This window comes from Pan paniscus, chromosome 6, assembly GCF_029289425.2.
Source record: "Pan paniscus chromosome 6, NHGRI_mPanPan1-v2.0_pri, whole genome shotgun sequence".
NCBI classification, from domain to species: Eukaryota; Metazoa; Chordata; class Mammalia; order Primates; family Hominidae; genus Pan; species Pan paniscus.
In genome coordinates, this window is record NC_073255.2 from 118,267,021 (window position 1) to 118,292,403 (window position 25,383).

At 51.9% G+C, this 25,383-nt stretch overlaps 1 protein-coding gene across 22 annotated transcripts in view; it reads left to right on the forward strand.

The window, feature by feature from the left end:
- Positions 1–25,383, forward strand: part of LOC103782679 (paired immunoglobulin-like type 2 receptor beta) — a 64,353-nt gene that overhangs the window by 18,024 nt on the left and 20,946 nt on the right. For 12 of the 22 annotated variants that reach the window (XM_063606018.1, XM_063606012.1, XM_063606019.1 and 9 more), the window contains 7 exons: positions 2,620–2,753; positions 3,309–3,404; positions 4,116–4,262; positions 4,586–4,975; positions 5,233–5,433; positions 19,492–19,631; positions 19,951–20,340. In XM_063606018.1, coding sequence (XP_063462088.1) covers positions 2,620–2,753; positions 3,309–3,404; positions 4,116–4,262; positions 4,586–4,975; positions 5,233–5,433; positions 19,492–19,631; positions 19,951–20,340 — 1,498 coding nt within the window. Of the gene's footprint in view, positions 1–433; positions 2,754–3,308; positions 3,405–4,115; positions 4,263–4,585; positions 4,976–5,232; positions 5,434–7,044; positions 7,281–8,425; positions 10,213–12,991; positions 13,737–19,491; positions 19,632–19,950; positions 20,341–25,383 lie in introns of those variants that run through there. The other 10 variants (XM_063606020.1, XM_063606021.1, XM_034964576.3 and 7 more) reach the window with 9 other exon arrangements.

The following is a 25,383-nucleotide window of genomic DNA, read 5'->3' on the forward strand; positions in this document are numbered from 1 at the left end:
CTTCCTGAGGGACACCTGTGGCTTCCTAGACAGGATTGGGGGATCCCAGCGGGATGGTCCCTGCTGCAGTCCCACCATGTCCTAGGACAGCAGCAAGGGTTCCTGGGGCTTCAGCCTGAGAAAAGTCCCTGTGATTTGACCTGGCGTCCCTCTGCCGGGCTCCCTGCTGTGGCCTGGGCTGGGGTCCTGATGCCCTCCTTCCACAGCTGGCATCAGGAAGGGCTGGAAAGTAGGAGGACTCGCCTGAAATCTGGTTGGATTTCAGAGCCTCACTCTGTCACCCAGGCTGGAGTGCATTGGCACGATCTTGGCTTACTTCAACCTCCACCTCCCGGGTTCTAGTGATTCTCCTGCGTCAGCCTCCTGAGTAGCTGGGACTACGGATGTGCGCCGTCGTGTCCGCTAATTTTTGTATTTTTTTTTTTTTTTTCAGTAGAGACAGGGGGTTTCACCATGTTGGCTGGGCTGGTCTCGAACTCAACTGACCTCAGATGATCCACCCACCTTGGCCTCCCAAAGTGCTGAGATTACAGACTTGAGCCACTGTGCCCCGCCTGAATAGGAGCTTCTTAATCAAAATTTCAGCATGGCTCTGGGTCAAAATTCACCAGCTGATTTAATAAGTTGATGTAAAAATTTTACAGTCAGCTACCCCTGGGAGGGGGAGTCTCTCCCTAGTCAGTGAGGCACCAGATGCCAGAGCATTGGCAATGTACAAGGGGCTCAGCCCTGTGGCTCATATGTGTAATCCCAGCACACTGGGAGGATGCCTTGAGCCCGGGAGATTGAGGCCAGCCTGGGTAACAGTGACACCACGTCTCTGCAAAAAAGAAAATTACGGGAGAACTGTGGTGCGTGCCTATAGTCCCACCTACAGGCAGAGCGAGACCATGTCCCCCACTAAAAAGAGGCCAAGAATGCAGGAAATATAGATAATATGGGCCCTGTGATGGGTGGAGGCCAAATAGATCAATACAGAATTGAAGAAGACACAGAGCACTTGTATTTCCCTTCAGGCATAGGGCGCTGGCTAGGACTCCAGTACCATGAAGGGAGGCAGTGAGAGCAGACATCTGTGCCTCATTCCTGATCTCAAGGGGAAAGCAAGAACAGGGTGGGTGCCAAGGAGGGGCAAGGGGCTGGGGCAGGGATAGACGTGGCTGGTGAGGAAAGGAGGATAGTTGTTGGGGGAAGGTGGGGACATACAAGCAGCGGTTCTCAAAATGGGCAGGGTCCTGGCCCCCTCCCTGCCTCTGCTGAACACTGCATCCCATGCCTCTCCCATGGCCACCTGCTGGGCTAACGGGCTGGATTTAGACTCTGCCCATGTTGGAATCATGCCCTCCTCCAGGGCCGGTGCCTCCCAAAACCCCCCTCTGAGAGAGAGCCACAGCCCCAGGCTTAGCCCCAGGCCCTGTCACTGCTGTTGGGGGAGGGAGGATGAACCACCCGGGAGGCCTCACACCATTCCAGAGCAGAAATCCTGACACAAAAGGAATCTCCCATGGGGGTTCAGCTGGGTCCAGAGCCCGGAAAGTGACATAAACATGCACCTTGCATCTAAGGAGAATGCACGTGGCGGTACCGGGCCTGAGGCCCCTGGGGAGTATGTACCCTCCAGAGCTACCCAGAGGCTGTTGGCTAAAAGTTCTATGTGGCCCCCTCCTCGGGCAGCCTGGTAAGCAGGTGACCTTCTAGCTGGGTCCCATGGGCCACGGGCAAGGCAGGAATGGAACGAAGAGTCAGTCCTCAGTGGCTGGGTGTTGTATCCCATGCCTATAATCCCAGCACTTTGGGAGGCTGAGGTGGGCAGATCACTTGAGGCCAGGAGTTTGAGACCAGCCTGGCCAACATGGTGAAACCCTGTCTCTACTAAAAATACAAAAATTAGCTGGGCGTGGTGGCACACACCTGTAATTCTCAGCTACTTGGAAGGCTGAGGCAGGAGAATTACTTGAACCCAGGAAGCAGAGGTTACCGTGAGCCAAGATCACACCATTGCACTCCAGCCTGGGCAACACAGCGAGAATCCATCTCAAAAAAAAAAAAAAGTCCTCAGGCAGGGTGGGCCACCCTCTTGAGGCCTTGCCCAAACAGCCAGGGGGTCCCTTGTCCTCTCTTCAGCCCACCTTTGCAGGTGGGACCAGTTCAGTCCAAAGCCCCGGTGCCTCAGTTTCCCTGTGGGTTGAACGAGGAGAATGAGGTGTGTAGGGCCTGGCTCAGACGGAGGGGTTTCCTGAGCATGGGGAGCCTGTTTCCTCAGACCTGTGAAGGGAAGGAGGGCGGATCGGCCTGACTGGCCCTGGGAAGCACAGAGGAGCCTACTGGGACCAGGGAAGAGACTGACAAGAGAAGGGAGGCCTGTCCCTGCCTGCTTCTGTCTCAAGAAGATTGATATCACTTTCTCTGGTGAAATCGTGCCTTCCTGTCCCCACGGCCCCTCAGCTGATGCCACCTTACCCTGGAGAGGATGGGCAGAGCCTCCTATGGAGGGAGCCCTGTGGGTCACCAAAGCTCCAGTGACCACCCCCGGGCAAAGACCAGCAGATCCCCTGTTAGAGACGGGCCCAGGACTTTGTGCAGGGTGCCCACTGTTGCTCTGAGCCTTCACTTCCTCAGGGAGGCTTCCTCAGGATCTCGAACCTGTGGAAGGAGGACCAGTCTGTGTACTTCTGCCAAGTCCAGCTGGACATACAGATCAGGGAGGCTGTCGTGGCAGTCCATCAAGGGGACCCACCTCACCATCACCCAGGGTAAGTCCAGCTGCCCTGGCACCAAGGAACCTTCTGGTTCAGCCATAGGCTCAGGTGTGTGGAGGGAATGACCTGAGGGGCTGTATGAGGGAACAACCTCCTGGGGCTCCCCTATGCCTGAGTTCCTGCAACTCAGAAGTTGAGGCCCAGAGATCCAGGTAGAGGGGGCTCCAGTCCTGGAACTGCCCTGCAAGTCATGTGGCCTGGGACAGGGCTTCTCCGAGCTCTGTCCCCTCCTGTGTAGGGCAGGGAGGTCAGAGGGGACCCTGCAGATCCAGTCTCATGTCTGGGGGTCAAGGGGTGGCCTCAAGAGGGACCAGTCTCTGTGTAGGGGACCGTCAGCCCCCTCACCCCTTGAGCAAGACTGTGGTCCCTGCACCAAGGGAGCAGGCCTGGGGTGGGAAGAGGCCAGCTGGGCTGTGGTGGTGCCTGGGGACTGCATGGGAGCCCCTGCCAGGGAGGGAGAGGGAGAGAGGACAAGCTGGGGGCTCTGGTGCTTGGGCTGGGGGCTGAGCGCCTGTGACCTCCACTGGCTTCCTCCTTCTCCTCTCTAAGGACTGAATCTGGGGTGCAGCAGAGCACAGACTCAGGCCCGCCTTTCCTCTCCCTGAAAGAGCCTGCGCTGGCCTTGGACAGAGAAAGGGATGAGAAGTGAGGCTGAGTGCAGTGGGGTCTGCAGGGATCCAGGTGGGAGGGGCCCAGCCAGCCAAGATGAGTCCCAGCCCCTCAGCAGGAAGACGGGCACTGGGGCCCTTAGGCCCCTGACTTGACACTTTTGTGTGACTTGACACTTTTGTGTGACTTGAGCCACCGTGCCCAGCCTGAACACCCTTTCCTGGTAAAACACTCCACAAACCAGGAAGAGAAGGAATGTACTGCAACAAAATAAAGGCCAGTCATGCAAGGCCCATGGCTGAAAGTCTTTCAGTCATTTTAGGTGAAAGACTGAAATCTTTGCCTCCAAGATCAGGAACAAGAGAAGGATGCCCGCTCTCACTACTTCTATTCAACACAGGATTTGAAGTCAGGCCGGGCACAGTGGCTCACGCCTGTAATCCCAGCACTTTTGGAGGCTGAGGCGGGCAGATTACTTGAGCCTATGAGTGTGAGACCACCCTGGCCAACATGGCAAAACCCCATCTCTACTAAAAAAAAAAAAAAAAAAAAAAAAAAAAAAGGATTTGAAGTCCTGGCCGGAGCAATTAGGCAAAGGATAAAAAGGCACCTAAGGCCCTTTTGCAATAAGAAGCCAGATGGATAAAGGAAGTGCTGGTCACCCTGGAGGTGCACTGGTTTGGGGAAGGTCCCCGGCCCCCACAGCCCTCTGGGGAGCCTCACCCTGGCTCTCCCCACTCACCTCAGCCCTCAGGCAGCCCCTCCACAGGGCCCCTCTCCTGCCTGGACAGCTCTGCTGGTCTCCCCGTCCCCTGGAGAAGAACAAGGCCATGGGTCGGCCCCTGCTGCTGCCCCTGCTGCTCCTGCTGCTGCCGCCAGCATTTCTGCAGCCTGGTGAGTACCCAGGACCGCCCAGGTATGGTCTCTGCCCAAACCACAGGAGGGGCCAACCCAAGACAGAGGCAGAACATCTGGGGCAGGGGCCAGGCTCCCACCTCCAGCAAACAAGGGCAGGTCCCATAGGGGTGGGTGCCGCCATCTCCTCCCCCTCCACCCTCCCCCATGCCTGAAGAGTGGGAGACCCAGGCCAGAGGTCAGTCCAGCCACCTGTCACACGACTGCCTGTGGGTGAAGGTGCGGGAGGGTCTGGAGTCACCCTCTTTGTGTCCTGAGGTGGTTTCAAGGTCTCTCCCCCACTCACTCCCTCCCTCCTCTAGGTGGCTCCACAGGATCTGGTCCAAGCTACCTTTATGGGGTCACTCAACCAAAACACCTCTCAGCCTCCATGGGTGGCTCTGTGGAAATCCCCTTCTCCTTCTATTACCCCTGGGAGTTAGCCACAGCTCCCGACGTGAGAATATCCTGGAGACGGGGCCACTTCCACGGGCAGTCCTTCTACAGCACAAGGCCGCCTTCCATTCACAAGGATTATGTGAACTGGCTCTTTCTGAACTGGACAGAGGGTCAGAAGAGCGGCTTCCTCAGGATCTCAAACCTGCGGAAGGAGGACCAGTCTGTGTATTTCTGCCGAGTCGAGCTGGACACCCGGAGATCAGGGAGGCAGCAGTTGCAGTCCATCAAGGGGACCAAACTCACCATCACCCAGGGTGAGTCCAGCTGCCCTGACACCTGCCTTGCCCACCGCAGTGAGGGTTTTGGTGACCACTGATGTCTTCACATTTAAACCCAGTGGTCTGGATTGAGAGCTGTTAGCATTTCACCTTGCTACCCCTTCCATGTCTGGGCTTCTGAGAGCAGCTTGCTCATCCTGAATGTCCCCAATCTAGAAAGCAGCACACCATGCCTTTCATCCAGATGCCCCACATCCCCAGAAGAGGGTCTGCTCATTCCTCATCTCTTCCAGCTGTCACAACCACCACCACCTGGAGGCCCAGCAGCACAACCACCACAGCCGGCCTCAGGGTCACAGAAAGCAAAGGGCACTCAGAATCATGGCACCTAAGTCTGGACACTGCTATCAGGGTTGCATTGGCTGTCGCTGTGCTCAAAACTGTCATTTTGGGACTGCTGTGCCTCCTTCTCCTGTGGTGGAGGAGAAGGAAAGGTAAGTGCCCAGAACGCATTGTCTCCTCAAGCTTCCCAGCTGGGGGTTTCTCTGAGCCCACCTGCAGCTAAGGGACTTCAGAAATATGCAGACCCTGCTGGCTCCCCTCAAGCCCACCAAGGCCGACTCTGTGGCCTGTGCTGGGGCGTCCACATCTCGGGGGCCTCCTGCAGTGGGGTGGTGCAGGGTCACGTGTGAGAACCCCCAGCCTGGGCGCGGTGGCTCATGCCTGTAATCCCAGCACTTTGGGAGCCCAAGGCAGGTGGATCACAAGGCCAAGAGATCAAGACCATCCTGGCCAACATGGTGACACCCCATGTCTACTAAAAATACAAAAATTAGCTGGGCATGGTGGCACACGCTTATAGTCCCAGCTACTCAGGAGGCTGAGGCAGGAGAATCGCTTGAACCCGGGAGGCAGAGGTTGCAGTGAGTCAAGGTCGTGCCACTGCACTCCAGCCTGGTGACAGAACAAGACTCTGTCTCAAAAAAAAAAAAAAAAAAAAAAGAGAGCCCCCAGCCCTCTCCACACAGCTGGATCCCCCCAACTTCTCTCTCAGTCATCAATCATCCACGCTCCCCTGAAGGTTCCTGGGGAGGGGAGGGTCTGCCCTGGGAAAAGGACAGAGAGAGGAGAAGGGACCAGAATTGGGCTGAGCTCAGCAGGCACTGGCTGACTGCCCGCCTGCCACGGCCTGGCTTGAAACTGGAGAAGCAAAGTATATAAAGCATAGGCTCTGCTCTCAGGGAACTGGGGGTGTGGAGTTGTCAGTTGCCTCAAGGACTAATTGCTTCATTGAGAGAGAACTATGGTATCGCTAAACAAGGGTGGGAGGAGAGAGAGGTAATCAGGGAGGACTTCCCACAGGAGGTGGCATCTGCAGATGTCTCAAAAAAGAAAAGAATTAGCCTGGCAAGAGGTGAGGATTGTGTAGAGGTCACTCACTTTCCTTGTGGGTGGAGGAAACCATTCCAGGAGCTGTAGGAAGCTTGGTGCTGGTGAAGGAGGCAGGAGAGGAGAGAAGAGGAGATGACCTTGGAAATCACATCCAAGAGCCTCTGATCCCAGAGGCAGCATGAGGCAGCAAAGGGTGACCTCAGGTCCCCATGAGAGACCTCAGTCTGTGGAGGAGCGGCCAGAGGTGGGCCAGGCTGGGTCAGTGCAGTGCAGGAGTGAGGTGGAGAGAGGGAAAGGGCCAGATCCTAGAAAAGATTAAGTAATAAAAACCAATGAGATTGTTAGATTGATGTAGGGGCAAGGGAGCAGGAAGAAGCACCCATTTCCACTTGGGTGCATGGGGCTATGATGAAACCACCAACTACAGTAGACGATAGAGGAGGAGACTATGTTTGGAGGGGAGCGATGCCTCGTTTAGTTTGGAATTTGTTTTTTTGTTTTGTTTTGTTTTTTGTTTTTGAGACAGAGTTTTGTTCTGTCGCCCAGGCTGTAGTGCAGTGGCACAATCTCGGCTCACTGCAAGCTCCCCCTCCTGGGTTCAAGCCATTCTCCTGCCTCAGCCTCCTGAGTAGCTGGGACTACAGGCGCCCGCCACCACACCTGGCTAATTTTTTGTAGTTTTAGTAGAGACGGGGTTTCACTCTGTTAGCCAGGATGGTCTCGGTCTCCTGACCTCGTGATCCGCCTGCCTCGGCCTTCCAAAGTGCTGGGATTACAGGCTTGAGCCACCGCACCCGGCCAGTTTGGAATCTGTTATACGGGAGATCCGTGTGTGGCATCTCAGCAGAGTTGTCCATTGGAAACTTGGATGTACACATTTCCAGTTCAAAAGAGAAGACAAGGCTCCAGGCAGCAATGAGTTCTACCTCAATATCCTCCAAACCTGACAGTAAGTTACCATCAAGAAAGTCTTCAGGCCAGGCACGGTGGCTAATGCCTATAATCCCAGCACCTTGGGAGGCCAAGGCAGCTGGATCACCTGAGGTCAGGCGTTCAAGACCAGCCTGGCCAAAATGGTGAAACCCCATCTCAATTAAAAACACAAAAAATTAGCCAGGCATGGTGGCCGACACCTGTAGTCCAAGCTACTCAGGAAGCTGAGGCAGGAGAATTGCTTGAACCCAGGAGGTGGAGGCTGCAGTGAGCCGAGATGGTGACACTGCACTCCAGCCTGGCTGACAGAGCGAGACTCCATCTATAAAAAGTAAAAAAGAAAGTCTTCAGTGAAAGGAGATTCGCCCTATCAGCTATGAAAGCACAGAGGGGAGGAACATGGAGTCGGGGCTGCCTGCAGTCAGATCCTGGCCTCACACCCTCGCCAGGGAAACAGGCTCGTGGGTACAAAGGTTGTGTGCCTCAACTTCCTCATGGAAGCACGTGAGATTATTTTATAACCATAGAGTGGAGACAGTCAGTATGACCACCAAACCCAGGAGCCATATATTAAAATACTGATAAATTTAACTATATAAAAAAATTTTTGCCGGGTGTGGTGGCTCACACCTGTGATTCTAGCAGAAAATCAGATCAGGAGATCACAGAAGGTCAAGGAACTACTGAGAGAGCAGGAATGGAGAGCAGGGGGGTCAGCAGGAAGCTTGGAGAATCTGCAAAATAGTAGATTACAAAGGATCAAAAGTCAGTGAGGTTCAACAAGAGGTAGGGTGGGATAATGACCAAAGACAGAGGGAACACTTCCAGGTTCATTCTGTGAGGTCAGCAACACCATGACCTAAAAGCCAGATAAAGACCCTGCAAGAAAAACAATACACAAAATACAGATGAAAAGCCTGGTGAATATTGATGGGAAAATCTTCAACAAAATTCTAGCAAACCAACTTTCACAGCATGTTAAAAGGACTGTACACCATGACCAAGTTGGAGATAGCCCTGGAATGCATGTATCACCCAAAACAGGAAAATTAATGTAGTGCACCCCATTAGCAGAATGAAGGACAAAACCCACATGATCATCTCAACTGATACAGAAAAAACATTGGACAAGATTGAACACCTTTCCTTTTTTTTTTTGAGATGGAGCCTCGCTCTGTTGCCCAGCCTGGAGTGCAGTGGTGCCATCTTGGCTCACTGCAACTTCTGCCTCCCGGGTTCAAGCGATTCTTCTGCCTCATCCTTTCAAGGAGCTAGGATTACAGGTGTGCACCACTATGCCCGGCTAATTTTTGTATTTTTGGAAGAAACGTAGTTTTACTATATTGGCCAGGCTGGTCTCGAACTCCCGACCTCAAGTGATCCGCCCACCTTGGCCTCCCAAAGTGCTGGGATTGCAGGCTGAGCCACGGTGCCCAGCCTGAACACCCTTTCCTGGTAAAACACTCCAAAACCAGGAAAAGAAGGAATGTACTGCAACAAAATAAAGGCCAGTCATGCAAGGCCCATGGCTGAAAGTCAGTCATTTTAGGTGAAAGACTGAAATCTTTGCCTCCAAGATCAGGAATAAGAGAAGGATGCCCGATCTCACTACTTCTGTTCAACACAGGATTTGAAGTCAGGCCGGTCACAGTGGCTCACACCTGTAATCCCAGCACTTTTGGAAGTTGAGGCAGGTGGATTACATGAGGCTATGAGTTTGAGACCACCCTGGCCAACATGGCAAAACCCCATCTCTACTTTAAAAAAAAAAAAAAAAAAAAGCTTTGAAGTCCTAGCCAGAGCAATTAGGCAATTAGGCAAGGGATAAAAAGGCATCTAATTTGAAAAGGAACAAGCAAAATGATCTCTGTTTGCAGGTGACAAGATCTCGTATGTAGAAAATACTAAGTATTGCACAAAATTACCTGTTGAATGAATGAATTCAGCAAAGTTCCAGGAAACCAATTTAACATGCAAGCAAAAATGTATTGCATTTCTGTGCGCTAAACATAAACAATCTGAAAAGAAAATTAAGAAAACAATTCCTTTTACAATAATGTCAAAAAATAAAGTAAGATCTTTAGGAATAAACCTAACCAGGGAGGTGAAAGACTTGTACACTGAAACTACAAAACATTGCTGAACAAATGAAAGAAGACACAAATAGGTGGATGACATTCTTGTTCGTGGAGTGGAAGGATTAATATTGTCAAGGTGTCCATGCCACCAACAACAATCTCCAGATCCAATGCAAATCCTATGAAAACCCCAATGGCATTGTTTTTGCTCAAACAAAAAATTCATCCTGAAATTCAAATGGAATCTGAAAGCACTACCACAAACCAAAATAATCTTTAGAAAGGTGAACAGAGTTAGAGGACACGCATTCCCTGATTTCAAAATGTATTAAAAACTATGGTAATCAAAACGATGTGGTACTGAAATAAAGACATAAATAGGCCAGGTGCAGTGGCTCATGCCTGTAATTCCAGCGCTTTGGGAGGCTGAGCTGGGCGGATCACCTGAGATTGGGAGTTCGAGACCAGCCTGACCAACATGGAGAAACCCCATCTCTACTAAAAATACAAAATTAGCCAGGCGTGGTGGCGCATGCCTGTAATCCCAGCTAATCGGGAGGCTGAGGCAGGAGAATCACTTGAACCCGGGAGGCAGAGGTTGCAGTCAGCCAAGATCACGCCATTGCATTCCAGCCTGGGCAACAAGAGTGAAACTCCATCTCAAAAAAAAAAAAAAGACATAAATAGACCAGTGGAATAGAATACAGAGCCCACAAATAAACCCTCACATAGATAGTCAAATGATCCTCAACAAGGGTGCCAAGATGACCACTCGACGAAGAATAGTTTCTTCAACAAATGGTGTTGAGAAAGCTGGGTACTCACATGCAAAACATAAAGGTGCATCTCTGCCAAAAAATTAACTCAAAATGGATTAAAGACTTCAATGTAAGACCCAAAACTGTCCAGTGTCTAGAAGAAAATACAGGAGAAAACATAGGGTGATGAGATAAGATGGTGGGTCCTTGCACCATCATCCCCAGACCCATGGTTTTTATTCCACAGGGGAAGGATGGTTTGTATTCCACAGGTGAAGTATGATCACATCAAGGTTGTTTGACTCCAGGGCAGGATTTATGATACGTACTTGCTCTTACACAAGGAACGATAGATCAACTGGAAATCTTAGAGGCCTTCCCAGAACTGGGGTTAATCAGAAGCTGCCATGGCAGATTAGCTTCCAAGATGGAGTTGCCTTAGCCTCCACAATATTAAAAGTAGAACTACCATATGATCCAACAATCTCACTTCTGGGCATATAGCCAACCAATTGAAAGCAGGGTCAGGAAGAGGTGTTTGCACACCGATGTTTGTAGTAGCATTACTCAAAATACCCCAAACGTAGAATCAACTGAAATGTCCATCAAACAAAATACGGTGTCTGTAGTCCAAGCTACTCGGGAAGCTGAGGTTGGGAGAATGACCTGAGCCCAGGAGGTTGAGGGTGTAGTGAACTATGATTGTGCCACTGCACTCCATCCTGGGTGACAGTATAAGATCCTGTCTATTAAAAAAAAAAAGTTCTGAAAAAAATAATATTATTGAATCTTTTTTATTTAGTTAGTTATTTTGAGACAAAGTCCTGCTTTGTCACCCAGGCTGGAGTGCAGCAGTGCAATCTCAGTTCACTGCAACCTCCGCCTCCTGGGTTCAAGCGATTCTCTTGGCTCAGCCTCTCGAGTAGCTGGGATCACAGGTGTGTGCCACCACACCCAGCTACTTCTTGCATTTTTAGTAGAGACGGGGTTTCACCATGTTGGCCAGGCTGGTCTCGAACTCCTGACCTCAGGGGATCCACCCGCCTCGGCCTTCCAAAGTGCTAGGATTATAGGCGTGAGCCACTATGCTTGGCCTCAACCTTTAAAAGGAAGGAAATTCTTACACATGCTGTAGTATAAATGAGCCTTGAGGACATTATGCTAAGTGAAATAAGCTAGTCACAAAAAGATAAATACTGTCTGATTCCACTTACATGGTATCTAGAGTAGCCAGATTCCTAGAAACAGAAAGCAGAAAGGTGGTTGTCAGGGGCACAGAGGAGATGGGAATGGAGAGTTAATATTTAAAGAACATAGAATTTCAGTTTTACTGGCCCAGTGTGGTGGCTCAATGCCTGTGAGGAACATGCCTTGGAAGGCTGAGGTAGGTGGATCACTTGAGGCCTGGAGTTCGAGCCCAGCCTGGCCAACATGGCGAAACCCTGTCTCTACTAAAAATACAAAAAATAAGCTGGGTGTGGTGGGGGCACCTGTAATCCCATCTGCTCGGGAACCTAAGGCAGGAGAATCACTGGAACCCAGGAGATGGAGGTTGCAGTGAGCTGAGATCACGTCACTGCATAGCAGCCTGGGTGACACAGCAAGACTCTGTCTCAAAAAAAAGAAAGAGAACTTTTGGGTTTCAGTTTCTCAAGATGAAAATGTTGTGGAGATCTGTCTCACAACCATGTGAATACACTTAACACTGCCAAACTGTACACTAAGCAATGGTTAGGATGGTAAATTCTAGGTGGTTTTTTTTTTTTTTTTTAGACAGAGTCTTGCTTTGTCACCCAGGCTGGAGTGCAGTGGTGCGATCTTGGCTCACTACAACCTCCACCTCCCAGGGTCAAGCAATTCTTCTGCATCAGCCTCCTGAGTAGCTGGGAGTACAGGCACATGCCACCACGCCCGGCTAATTTTTGTAATTTTAGTAGAGACAGGTTTTCACCATATTGTTCAGGCTGATCTCGAACTCCTGACCTCAGGTGATCTGCCCACCTTGGCCTCCCAATCCTGGGATTATCACCGCGTGAGCCACCGCACCCACCTTAGGTGTTATGCTGGAAGGAGTGAAAGTTGCAACATGAAAATGATACTAGCAATTAATATTTCAGAGTTCCCAGTCCCAACATTAAAAAACAAAAAACCTGTGGAAGTGGAAGGGGAGGTCCCTGGAGTTGAGGGGTGCTGTGAGGCCTGGGTTCAGAGGGTGTCTCTGTGGACGTGGAGCCCTCCCAGGAGGAGGCTGGATGGTGGAGGGGATGTCTGTGGACCAGGAGCCCAGTGCTTGGGAAACACTGCAAGGATGCCAGGGGGACAAGAGGGGCAGGGCACAGTGGGAGAGGCAGCAGAGGATTCAGGGTGAGACCAGCCAGAGGGGAGGGGAGGCCTAGAGGTGGCAACAGAACTTGAACAGCCACAAACATGAGTCCCAAGCATGAGGCTCCCAAGGCTGGAGGGCAGACACAGCCGCCACCCAGAAGGAAACCACAGGCGCGGTCTCCCTGAGGACCTGGAGGGAGAGGTGGGGGTGCCTATGTCAAGGAAAGGGAAGGGAAGGAAGAGATGGGTGGGCGAGGGCTCAGCAGTAGAGGGAGCCAGGTTGGGGCTGAGCAGAGAGCTCAAGAGCGAAGGAAGCCAACAGAGGGTATCAAGGTTTTGGGGGGGCGGTTTCAGGAGATGACGTGGTGGACAACAGGGAGAACAGGTCGGGGGGGAGCCTCAGGGTGCCAGCTGAGTCCCAGGCCCTTCCTGATGGGTTTGGGCAGAGCTGCTCTGCTGCTCTTGTCCCTCTAAGGAGGGCCTCAGCCTAGGGCGCAGCAGAGAAGGTGGGATGGAGACTGCTATCACCTGGATGCCACCCTGACTCACTGTTGGTCCCCCTACAGGTCAGCAGCGGACTAAAGCCACAACCCCAGCCAGCTGAGTGCTGGGCCTCCCCAAGGGAGTGGGGAGTACAGGTGCGGGCAGGGGACGGGTTTGGAAATCAGGGACTGTGCTGCTAAGAACCCCACAAGCCCAGCCTGCCACAAATTCTCCTGAGTTTTTGCCACCACCCACTTAAATCTGATCTCTGAAGCAACTGCCTCGCCTGCCTCACTGTAATAATCCTGGCCCTGCATCTAAAAACACTTCCCCTCCTGCAGATAGCAGGGCGCCAAGCAGTGACTTCTGACCAACAGAGTGTGGGGAGAAGGGATGTGTATTAGCCCCGGAGGACGTGATGTGAGACCCGCTTGTGAGTCCTCCACACTGGTTCCCCATTGGCAAGATACATGGAGAGCACCCTGAGGACCTTTAAAAAGGCAAAGCCGCAAGGCAGAAGGAGGCTGGGTCCCTGAATCACCGACTGGAGGAGAGTTACCTATAAGAGCCTTCATCCAGGAGCATCCACACTGCAATGATATAGGAATGAGGTCTGAACTCCACTGAATTAAACCACTGGCATTTGGGGGCTGTTTATTATAGCAGTGCTAAGAGTTCCTTTATCCTCCCCAAGGATGGAAAAATACAATTTATTTTGCTTACCATACACCCCTTTTCTCCTCGTCCACATTTTCCAATCTGTATGGTGGCTGTCTTCTCCTATGGCAGAAGGTTTTGGGGAATAAATAGCGTGAAATGCTGCTGACACTTCCCTGTGCATCTCTCACATGGCTGCCAAGTGCCCCTTCCTGCTCTGCAGTACCTGAGTCCAGTCATGATGCAGGGAGCCTCCCCACTAGAAACAGATGGCACTCACAGATTTAAAGCAGTTGGAAGCAAGTTTAAGAAGGGAAATCTTTTTTTTTTTTTTTTTTTTTTGAGACAGAGCCTCACTCTCATCACCCAGGCTGGAGTGCAGTGGCGCAATCTCTGCTCACTGCAACCTCTGCCTCCTGGGTTCAAGCCATTCTCATGCCTCAGCCTCCCAAGTAGTTGGGATTACAGGCGTGCACCCCCACGCTCAGCTAATGTTTGTATTTTTTAGTGGTACTGGAGTTTCACCAAGTTGTCCAGGCTGGTCTCAAACTCCTGGGCTCAAGCAATCCTCCAGCCTCAGTCTCCCAAATAGCTGCAATTACAGGCGTGAGCCACCATGCCTGGTTGAGAGGGAATCGTTAAGAAGGAGTGGGCAGGGGCAAGAACACTGTCAGAGACGGTGTGTTGGCCACGGCTACTACAGCAAATTGGCTGCTTCCTGTGATCGCACGGGTTGAGGGCTCAGTTCCACAAGGCTGCCCCGGCATCAGATGCCAGTCGCAAGCTCACGTGGTGCCTGTGCTTCTGACACAGGGCTATAAAAATTGAGGTTCCCATGATCCCCTCGGGTTCAATTAATTTTCTAGAATGGTACCTAGAACTCAGGGAAGCCCTTTACTTACATGTGTCCCCTTATAAAGGATATTACAGGGCCTGGCGCCATGGCTCATGCCTGTAATCTCTGTGCTTCGGGAGGTTGAGGGGGGAGGTTCACTTGAGCACAGGAGTTTGAGACCAACCTGGGCAACATAGCAAGACCTCGTCTCAAAATAAAGATATAGGATATTACAAAGGATAGTTATGAACAGCCAGATATAAGAGATACACAGAGGGAGGCCTGGGGGAAGGGGTGCAAAGCTTCCGTGTCTTCTCTAGGCACTGCACCCTCTAGGAAGCTCCATGAGTTCAGTTATCCAGAAGCCCTCTGCATCCCTTTTGGGTTTTTGTGGGTTTCATTATAAAGGCATGATTGGGCCAGGCACAGTGGTCATGTCTGTAATCCCAGCACCTTTTGAGGCTGAGGTGGGAGAATCAATTGAGCCCTCAGGTGGCAACTGAGGCTGCAGTGAGTTGTGATTGCACCACTGTACTCCAGCCTGGGTGACAGAGAGAGAGCCTGTCTCAAAAAAAAAAAAAGACAAAACAAAAAACCTGGCCAATACGGTGAAACCCCATCTCTACTGAAAATGATCGTCGCCTGATCCCCACCCCTTGAAGATGCCTCCACCCTCTCCATACGCATTTGGTCAGCACTAACTGCCCTGGGTGACAGGCACACTGCACTGGGTGACAAGGACCCAAAGCTACACCAGCCAGTGCCCCAGCCCTCAAGCACCTCCCTGTGCAGAAGGAAGACAACACAGAAAAGGGAAGCGTGGTTGTCACAGAGGCCCAGAGGACTGCTGGCTGATGTCACTGAATGGGGAAGTGGTTGGCCGCACAGGCCCCAAGCTCAGACCTGATGCCACAGTGGACGTTCCTGGGCCATGTGACCTCAGGCTAGGCTCAGAACCACCCTTGGGGCCTCCGTTTCTTTCTGTATAAATTGAGGACCATACAGAGATGCTGCCTACCTCCTGGGATTGTCCAGAGAGTTAAAAGCTCTTTTAAAATGCGCCTGCTGGGCCAGGCACAGTGTCTCACGCCTGTAATCCCAGCACTTTGGGAGGCTGAGGCAGGCAGATCACAAGGTCAGGAGGTCGAGACCAGCCTGAACAACATAGCAAAGCTCCATCTCTACTAAAAATACAAAAAGTAGCCGGGCGGGCATGGTGGCATGTGCCTGTAATCCCAGCTACTCAGGAGGCTGAGGCAGGAGAATCACTTGAACTCAGGAAGTGGAAGTTGCAGTGAGCCGAGATTGTACCATTGCACGCCAGCCTGGGTGACAGAGCGAGACTCCGTCTCAAAAAATAAAAATAAATAAAATGCACCTGCTGGCAGGGCGCGGTGGTTCATGCCTGTAATCTCAGCAACTTTGGGAGGCCTAGACAGGTGGATCACCTGAGGTAAGGAGTTCAAGACCAGCCTGGCCAACATGGTGAAACCCCATCTCTGCTAAAACTACAAAAATTAGATGAGCATAGTGGTGGGCACCTGTAGTCCCAGTTACTCGGGAGGCTGAGGCAGGAGAATCGCTTGAACCTGGGAGGCAGAGGTTGCAGTGAGCCGAGATGGTGCCACTGCACTGCAGCCTGGGCGACAGAGTGAGACTCCGTCTCAAAATAATAATAATAATAATAATAAAACAAAATGCACCTGCCATTTCTTTCCATCAGGTATGGCCATGGAAATGAGAGTCATAAGGGAAGCAGTGTATCCTCACAGATCCCCAGAAACGAGAGACACAGCCATGCAGGGCCACTTGGGAAAGCACCAGGGTCCCTCAGGGAGTAGAGGAAGCCAGGGGAACACAGGGGTGAGACCCTTTGTTATGCTTTCCCTGGAAAAGGCAAGGAAGGGTATGCAGGTTTAGGATTGGCTAGTTAGAATAACGTTTGCAGGCTCTGGGGATTAGAGGCTGTCATTTGTTATTTGGTGTCTGGCCCAGGATGATGAAGGCAGAGAAATACTGCCTTCTGAAGGGTGAGAGGCAGCTAGAAGAGCTGGTTCAGTGTTGGGGCCCTGGATTAGCTGGTTTGCATATGAAAGGCACACTCAGCCAGGAGCCGTGGCTGAAGCCTGTAATCCCAGCACTTTGGGAGGCCGAGGTGGGCAGATCACAAGGTCAGGAGATGGAGACCATCTTGGCCAACGTGGTGAAACCCCATCTCTATTAAAAATACAAAAATTAGTTGGGCATGGTGGCACGCACTTGTAATCCCAGCAACTTGGGAGGCTGAGGCAGGAGAATCGCTTGAACCCAGGGGTGGAGGTTGCAGTGAGCCGAGACCGTGCCACTGCACTCCAGCCTGGCAGCAGAGTGAGACTCTGTTTCAGAAAAAAAAAAGGGACACTCTCAGAGGGGTCATTTGCTAGCTCTAACGACTGGCTGGCTCTGGCAGGGGCAGTCCCTCTCTCTGGTCTTGGAGGTCCAAGATGCCAGAATATCAGCAATCCAGTGGGGCTTGGTGAGATGGCTCACACCTGTCATCCCAGCACTGAGGGAGGCCGAGGCAGGAGGATTGCTTAAGCCCAGGAACTTGAGACCAGCCTAGACAACATAGTGAGACCCCATCTCTCAAAAAAAAAAAAAAATTAGCCGTGTGTGGTGGTGTGTGCCTGTGGTCTTCACTACTTGGGAGGCTGAGGTCAGCAAATTGCTTCAGCCCAGGAGTGATGGTGATCGCGTCCCTACACTCCAGTCTGTGGACACTCTAGTACCTTGAGGACAGTACAGCCTGATTACAGAAGCTTTACAGCAAGTCTTGAAGTCAGGTATTATAAATCTTCCACCTTCATTCTTCATTTGTAAAGGCCTTTTGGCTATTCTAGGTCCTTTGAATTACTGCGAGAATGTTACAGTTGGCTTGTGAACTCCACAAAGCCTATGGGATGTCGATTGGGATCAGAGGAAAGCAGGAACAGGGTGGGTGCCAAGGAGAGGTGAGGGGCTGGGGCAGGGATGGATGTGGCCAGTGAGGACAGTAGGATACTTGTTGGGGGAACGTGGGAACATCCAAGCAGTGGTTCTCATAATGCGGTGCAGGGTACTTACCCCCTCCCTGCCCCTGCTCCCCACACACGACTTCCCACACCTCTCCCATGAGCACCTGCACTAAGGGGCTGCATTTAGGCTCTGCCCACGTTGGAATCATGCCCTCCTCCAGGCCCTCCTCCTCCTCTCAGAAGCCCTGTCTGTGAGAGAGCCACAGCCCCTGGCTCAGGCCCAGGTTCTGTCACTGCTGTTGGGGGAGGGAGGATGAACAAATCCAGGAGACCTCACACCATCCCAGAGCAGAAATCCTGAAACAGAAGGAATCTCCCATGGGGGTTCAGCTGGATCCAGGGCCTGAAAGTGACATAAACATGCATGTTGCATCTAAGGAGACTGCACGTGGCAGCGTTGGGCAGCATGTGCCCTCCAGAGCTACCCAGAGGCTGTTGGCTATAAGTTCTATGTGGCCCCCACATTGGACAGCCTGGTAAGCAGGTGACCTTTCAGCCAGGTCCTCAGGTGGGGCGGGCCACCCTCTCGAGGCCCTGCCCAGACAGCCAGGGGGTCCCTTGTCCTCTCTGCAGCCCATCTTTCCAGCTGTGACCAGTTCAGCCCAAAGCCCCCGTCCCTCAGTTTCTCTGTGGGTTGAATGCAGATAATGTGTCACCTCAGAATGTTGTGAAGCAGAGAATGAGGTGTTTAGGGCCTGGCTCAGACGGAGGGGTTTCCTGAGCATGGGGAACCTGTTTCCTCAGGCCTGTGAAGGGAGGGAGGGCGGGCCGACCTGGCTGGCCCTGGGAAGCACAGAGGAGCCTACTAGGACCAGGGAAGAGACTGAGAAGGGAGGCCCGTCCCTGCCTGCTTCTGTCTCAAGAAGGCTGATGCCACTTCCTCTGATGAAATCCTGTCTTCCCCCACGGCCCCTCAACTGATGCCACCTCACCCTGGAGAGGGTGGGCAGAGCCTCCTACGGAGGGAGCCCTGTGCACCACCAAAGCTCCCTGCTCCAGTGACCACCCCCGGGCAAAGGCCGGCAGATCCCCGTTAGAGACGGGCCCAGGACTGTGTGTGGGGTGGGTCTTGCTCTGAGCCTTCACTTTCTTCTGTGTCCAAGGAAGCTTCTGGATCAGCCAAGGGCTCAGGTGTTTGGAGGGAATGACCTGAGGGGCTGTATGAAGGGACAGCCTCCTGTCCTGCACTCAGAAGTTGAGGCCCAGAGATTCCACCCTTCAGCCAGGCCCAGACATCTGGGTTGAGGGGGCTCCAGTCCTGGACCCACTACTGCAAGTCACGTGGCCTGGGGCAGGGCTTCTCGGAGCCCTGTCCCCTCCTGTGTAGGGCGGGACGTCAGAGGGGAGCCTGCAGACCCAGTATCACGTCTTAGGGGTCAAGGGGTGGCTTCCAGAAGGACCAGTCTCTGTGTAGGGGACCATTAGCCCCCTCACCCCTTGAGCAAGGTCGTGGTGCCTGCACCAAGAGAGAGGGCCTGGGGCAGGAAGAGGCCAGCTGGGTCGTGGTGGTGCCTGGGGACTGCATGGGAGCCCCTGCCAGGGAGGGAGAGGGACAGAGGACAAGCTGGGGGCTCTTCTGCTTGGGTTGGGGGCTGAGCACCTGTGACCTCCACCGGCTTCCTCCTCCTCCTCTCTGAGGACTGAATCTGGGGCGCAGAAGGGCAGAGATTCAGGCCCGCCTTTCCTCTCCCTGAAAGAGCCTGCGCTGGCCCTGGGCAGAGAGAAGGATGAGAAGTGAGGCTGAGTGAGGTGGGGTCTGCAGGGATCCAGGTGGGAGGGGCCCAGCCAGCCAAGGTCAGGCCCAGCCCCTCAAGGTCAGGCCCAGCCCCTCCGCAGGAGGACGGGGACCGCGGCCTTTGGGCAGGGCTGACTTGGCACTGACCACAAGGGAGGCCCTTTTGCAATAGGGGAAAAGAAGCCAGATGGATAAAGGAAGTGCTGCTCACCCTGGAGGTGCACTGGTTTGGGGAAGGCTCCTGGCCCCCACAGCCCTCTTCGGAGCCTGAGCCCGGCTCTCCTCACTCACCTCAACCCCCAGGCGGCCCCTCCACAGGGCCCCTCTCCTGCCTGGACGGCTCTGCTGGTCTCCCCGTCCCCTGGAGAAGAACAAGGCCATGGGTCGGCCCCTGCTGCTGCCCCTACTGCTCCTGCTGCTGCCGCCAGCATTTCTGCAGCCTGGTGAGTACCCAGGACCACCCAGATGTGGGCTCTGCCCAAACCACAGGAGGGGCCAACCCGAGACAAAGGTGGGACATCTTGGGGAGGGCCCAGGCTCCCACCACCAGGAAACAAGGGCGGGTCCCACAGGGGCGGGTGACCCCATCCTCTCCCCCTCCTCCCTCCCCCATGCCTGAAGAGTGGGAGACCCAGGCCAGAGGTCAGTCCAGCCACCTGTCACACGACTGCCTGTGGGTGAAGGTGCGGGAGGGTCTGGGGTCACCCTCTTTGTGTCTTGAGGTGGTTTCAAGGTCTCTCCCCTACTCCCTCCCTCCTCTAGGTGGCTCCACAGGATCTGGTCCAAGCTACCCTTATGGGGTCACTCAACCAAAACACCTCTCAGCCTCCATGGGTGGCTCTGTGGAAATCCCCTTCTCCTTCTATTACCCCTGGGAGTTAGCCACAGCTCCCGACGTGAGAATATCCTGGAGACGGGGCCACTTCCACGGGCAGTCCTTCTACAGCACAAGGCCGCCTTCCATTCACAAGGATTATGTGAACCGGCTCTTTCTGAACTGGACAGAGGGTCAGAAGAGCGGCTTCCTCAGGATCTCGAACCTGCGGAAGCAGGACCAGTCTGTGTATTTCTGCCGAGTTGAGCTGGACACACGGAGCTCAGGGAGGCAGCAGTGGCAGTCCATCGAGGGGACCAAACTCTCCATCACCCAGGGTGAGTCCAGTTGCCCTGGCACCCGCTTTGCCCACCGCAGTGAGGCTTTTATGATCACTGGTGACGTCGTCCCCAGCACCTCAGACCCCACTTCTTCTGACGACCCCTAAGTTCTCTCTTTGGCCCCTAACACTTCCTCAGGCCTTTGCCACCTCTCCCCTTTTCTCTTCCCTTGTCTCCACAACTGATCTGCTTTCCCCAACCATCCCCCTCACTGTCCCCTCCAGATCCAGCCCCGCCCCCACTCCTCAGGCCTCAGCAGCTGCCGGACCCTCTAATTATCCTTCATTCTTTCTCCAAAATGAGGCTCCAGCCTGGCCTCTCCCCATAACCTCCAGGCCGATTTGATCTCTCCAGGATGTGGCTCACCCGCTCTTTGTCATGTGTCTCTGTGTGGAGTCCCTGTTAGTGCCTCAGGGTGGGCCCCATACCTTGCATCTCTCACAGTCAGGAGCTCATTCAGGAACCCCCAGCAGGTGCCCAGTGGCTGGCCCTGGGAGCCCTGCAGTCCCTGGGTCAAGCCCTATCACCTGGGTTCCCATCTGCCCACTTCCTTCTCCCCCTCTGCTTCCCAGAAGTGTCCTTCAGCTCCTCCCTGACCTGTCTCGCCTCTTCTCTCGCGTATCATATCCCTCTCTTCCTGCATCTATCCTTTACCCTCCTCACTTCTCCCTGGCCCCTGCAGCCCCCACTTTCCCTGACAAGCCCCTGGGTTCTTCCAGCCGTGCTCTCCCTGTCCTCCACTCTGGTCTTGCTACTCTGTCCTTCCCAACACTAAGGGATGTGTCTGCAGAAGCAAGAGCAGCAGCCCCCATTCATTGAGGCACCATGGCATGGCCCTGGCAAATCGCTTCGTGTGCATTGCCCTAGTGAACCCTCACCAAGACTCCACAATAACAAGAGGAACTGCTATTCTCTTCAGTTTACAGACAGGGAAATTGAGGCTAACAGAGCCTATATATCTGTGCCCAACATCACACTAGTGGTGCAGATGGGATTTGGTAGGGATGGTGAGGGATGGGCATGGTGGCTGATGCCTGTAATCACAACACTTTGGGAGGCCAAGGTGGGTGGATCACTTGAGGTCAGGAGTTCGAGACCAGCCTGGCCAACATGGTGAAACCCCGTCTCTACTAAACATACAAAAATTAGCCAGGTGTGGTGGCGCATGCCTGTAATCCTAGCTACTCGGGAGGCTGAGGCAGGAGAATCACTTGAACCGGGGAGGTGGAGGTTGAGGTGACCTGAGATCGAGCAACTGCACTCCAGCCTGGGTGACAAAGTGAGACTCTGTCTCAAACAAACAAACAAACAAACACAATGAAAGGGATGGTGAGCTGCAGAGCTTTCTCACCTAACCTCTAGCTACAGGGCTTCGCCTATTGAGTTGACCATAGTGTTCGCCTTGACCTACTTTTGAACCTAGTGATGGGATGTGTTGCACTAATAGATCTTCTGTTTTATTCAGAAAGGGCGTTGGGGAAATTTGAGCCTGGGTTTATCTGTCTCCAGATCAGTGGGGTGAGGGGAGTTTCTCCCAGGCCCAGGCAGGAAGGGGGTGCATTGTCTGTAGAAAATGTTTTAGGAAACTAATCTTTGGCCAGGTGGGTTTGTTTTTTCTAATCACTTGCACTGGCAATCCTAAACAATGCCAGGGATAAATTACTCTTCCCTGCAGGGACCTGCAGGGACGGACACTCTCACTGCCTGCGCCCTGGTAAACCACTGCACCATCTTAACCACTGTGTTGGTTTTGGAGCAGATGGAAAGTGGCTCCATAATCTAAATGAAGCAAGACAGCCTTGAATTTTGATTTCCTACATATTTCCTTAAATGGCCTTTTTTGAGAGATTTGGGTTTTTCTCAGGCCTTCTCTTCCTCTTTCCTTAATTCCTGCTTGCTTTTCTCACCTCTCTGCATAGGTCAGATTTGTTGTTTTTTTCACTAATAAATTGTATTTTCAATTAATTCAATTAATTGAATATTCATGCTTATTATAAAAAACAAAATTCAGGAAAGTAATAAAAAGAGAAAAAAGTTTTTTTTTTTTTTTTTTTAGACAAAATCTCTCTCTGTCACCCAGGCTGGAGGGCAATGGCACGATCTTGGCTCACTCCAACCTCCACCTCCCAGGTTCAAGCGATTCTCCCGCTCAGCCTCCAAGTAGCTAGAATTACAGGCACCCACCATCATGCCAGGCTAACACAGGGTTTCACCATGTTAGCCAGGCTGCTCTCGAACTCCTGACCTCAGATGATCTGCCCAGCTTGGCCTCCCAAAGTGCTGGGATTACAGGTGTGAGCCACCTTGCTCTGCCTTTTTTTTTTTTTTTTTTTTTTTTTTTGAGACAAGAGTCTCGCTCTGTCACCCAGGCTGGAGTGTGATCATGGCTTACTGCAGTGTCGACCTCCCAGGCTCAAGTGATTCTCTTGCCTCAGCCTCCCAAATAGCTGGGACTACAAGCACGCACCACCACACCTGGCTAATATTTGTATTTTTTTTGTAGTCATGGGATTTTGCTATGTTGCCCAGGCTGGTCTCAAACTCCTGAGCTCAAGTGATCCACCTACCTTGGCCTCCCAAAGTGCTAGGATACAGGCATGAGCCACTGTGTCTGGCAAAAAAAAATTTTTTAATCCAGCTGAAGTACCATCATGCTAAGATGCAACAAACTAAAGGAATATTTGTAGCAGATATAACTAAGTTTGTTGTTGGCTTATTAATATTTTTTACATAATTTTACTTTTGTAACCAAACCTAATTGTGTTCCTCTTTGTCACTTTTCTATTTCTTTTCTTTTTTTTGAGATGGAGTCTTGCTGTGTCTCCCAGGCTGGAGTGCAGTGGCATGATCTCGGCTCGCTGCAAACTCCGCCTCCCAGGTTCACGCCATTCTCCTGCCTCAGCCTCCCGAGTAGCTGGGGCTACAGGTGCCCGCCACCATGCCCGACTAATTTTTTTGTATTTTTAGTAGAGACGGGGTTTTACCATGTTAGCCAGGATGGTCTCGATCTCCTGACGTCGTGATCTACCTGCCTCGGCCTCCCAAAGTGCTGGGATTACAGGCTTCAGCCAACACGCCTGGCCTTTTCTGTTTTATTTCTAAGCACAAAAATCCCAATTTCCACTATAGGTTGAAAATATTGGCCAGACACAGTGGCTCATGCCTGCAGTCCTGGCTACTCAGGAGGCTGAGACAGAATTGCTTGAACCCGGGAGTCAGAGGAGGTTTCAGTGAGCCAAGATTGCACCACTGCACTCCAGCCTGAGCGACAGAGCAAGGCTTCTTAATTTAAAAACTAATTTGTATGTAGTGATAATTTATTTTGGTATATGGCATAAACAACTAAATTGATCTTTATATGAAATAATATAATCAGTTTTCCCAACCCCATTTATTGCATTTTTATCTGCTTCTCTATTGATACATTAGGCCTGGTTTTAAAATTATTTTTGTAGAAGAGCATCTGTTTCTGGTCAGTCGATTCTGTTTCACTGATCTGTCTTTTCTTACATCAGCACACAGGTTTAGTGATTGTAACTTTATCACATTTCAATGCCTAAGACTATTTTCATCTCAAACATATTACTCCTTCCTCAAAAACTTTTTTAGGCTTAGTGCAGTGGCTTCATGCCTGTAATCCCAGCACTTTGGGAGGCTGAGGCATGAAGATGACTTGAGCCTAAGAGTTTGAGAATTAACATGGGCAACATAGTGAGACCCCCATCTCTAAAAAAAAAAAAAAATTAGCCAGTTGTGGTAGTGCACACCTATGGTCCCAGCTACTCAGGAGGCTGAGACAGGAGGATCGCTTGAGGCCAGGAGGTTGGGGCTGCAATGAGCTGTGATTTCGCAACTGCACTCCAGCCTGAGTGGCAGAGCAAGACCCTGTCTTAAAAAACAAAGCAAAACAAAAAATATTTTTCTGTTGTTGCCTGCCTGTTCCTTCCCCAATGTTAGAATAAGTTTATCCAGTTTAGGAAAAACAAAAACAAAAACAAAAAACACAACACTCTTTTAAGTCAGTTGCATTAAACCTATTATGCAATTGACAGAAACTGAAATCAGGCTAATACACAATCTTCCCATCCAGGAACAAGGTCCTATTTTATATCCCTCAGTAAATCTTGGTAGTATTCTGCCAAACATCATATAAATGTCTCATAAGATTGTTTAACTGTCTGTAGTGAGCTGAGATCATGCAACTGCACTGCAGCCTGGGTGACAGAGCCAGATCCTGTCTCAGGAAAAAAAAGAAAAAAGATTTTTTTACCCTCCATATTTCCTCTTGTTATTAATATGCAAGATTACTTTATGAATCCTTAATAATTGTCATTGTAAAAGTAATGCATAGGCAGCCAGGCGTGGTGGCTCACACCTGTAAACCCAGCACTTTGGGAGGTCAAGGTGGGTGGATCACGAGGTCAGGAGATCGAGACCATCCTGGCTAACATGGTGAAACCCCGTCTCTGCTCAAAGTACAAAAAAATTAGCTGGGTGTGGTGGCGAGCACCTGTAGTCCCAGCTACTCGGGAGGCTGCGGCAGGAGAATGGCGTCAACCCAGGAGGCGGAGCTTGCAGTGAGCAGAGATCGTGCCACTGCACTCCAGCCTGGGCAACAGAGCGAGACTCTGTCTCAAAAAAAAAAAAAAAAAAAAAAAAGTAATGCATAGGCCAGGTGCAGTGGTTTCTGCCTGTAATCCCAGCACTTTTGGAGGCTGAGGTGGGCTGATCACCTGAGGCCAGGAGTTCGTGACCAGCTTGGCCAACATGGTGAAACCTTGTCTGTGCATGGTGGTGTGTACCTGTAATCCCAGCCACTTGGGAGGCTGAGGCAGGAGAATCCCTTGAACCCAGGAGGTGGCAGTTGCAGTGAGCCAGATCATGCCATTGCACTGCAGCCTGGGTGACAAAGCAAGACTCTGTCTCAAAAAAAGGCCAGGTTTGGGGCCTCACCTCTGTAATCCCAGCACTTTGGGAGGCCGAGGAGGGTAGATCTTGAGGTCAGGAGTTCGAGACCAGCCTGGTCAATATGGTGAAACC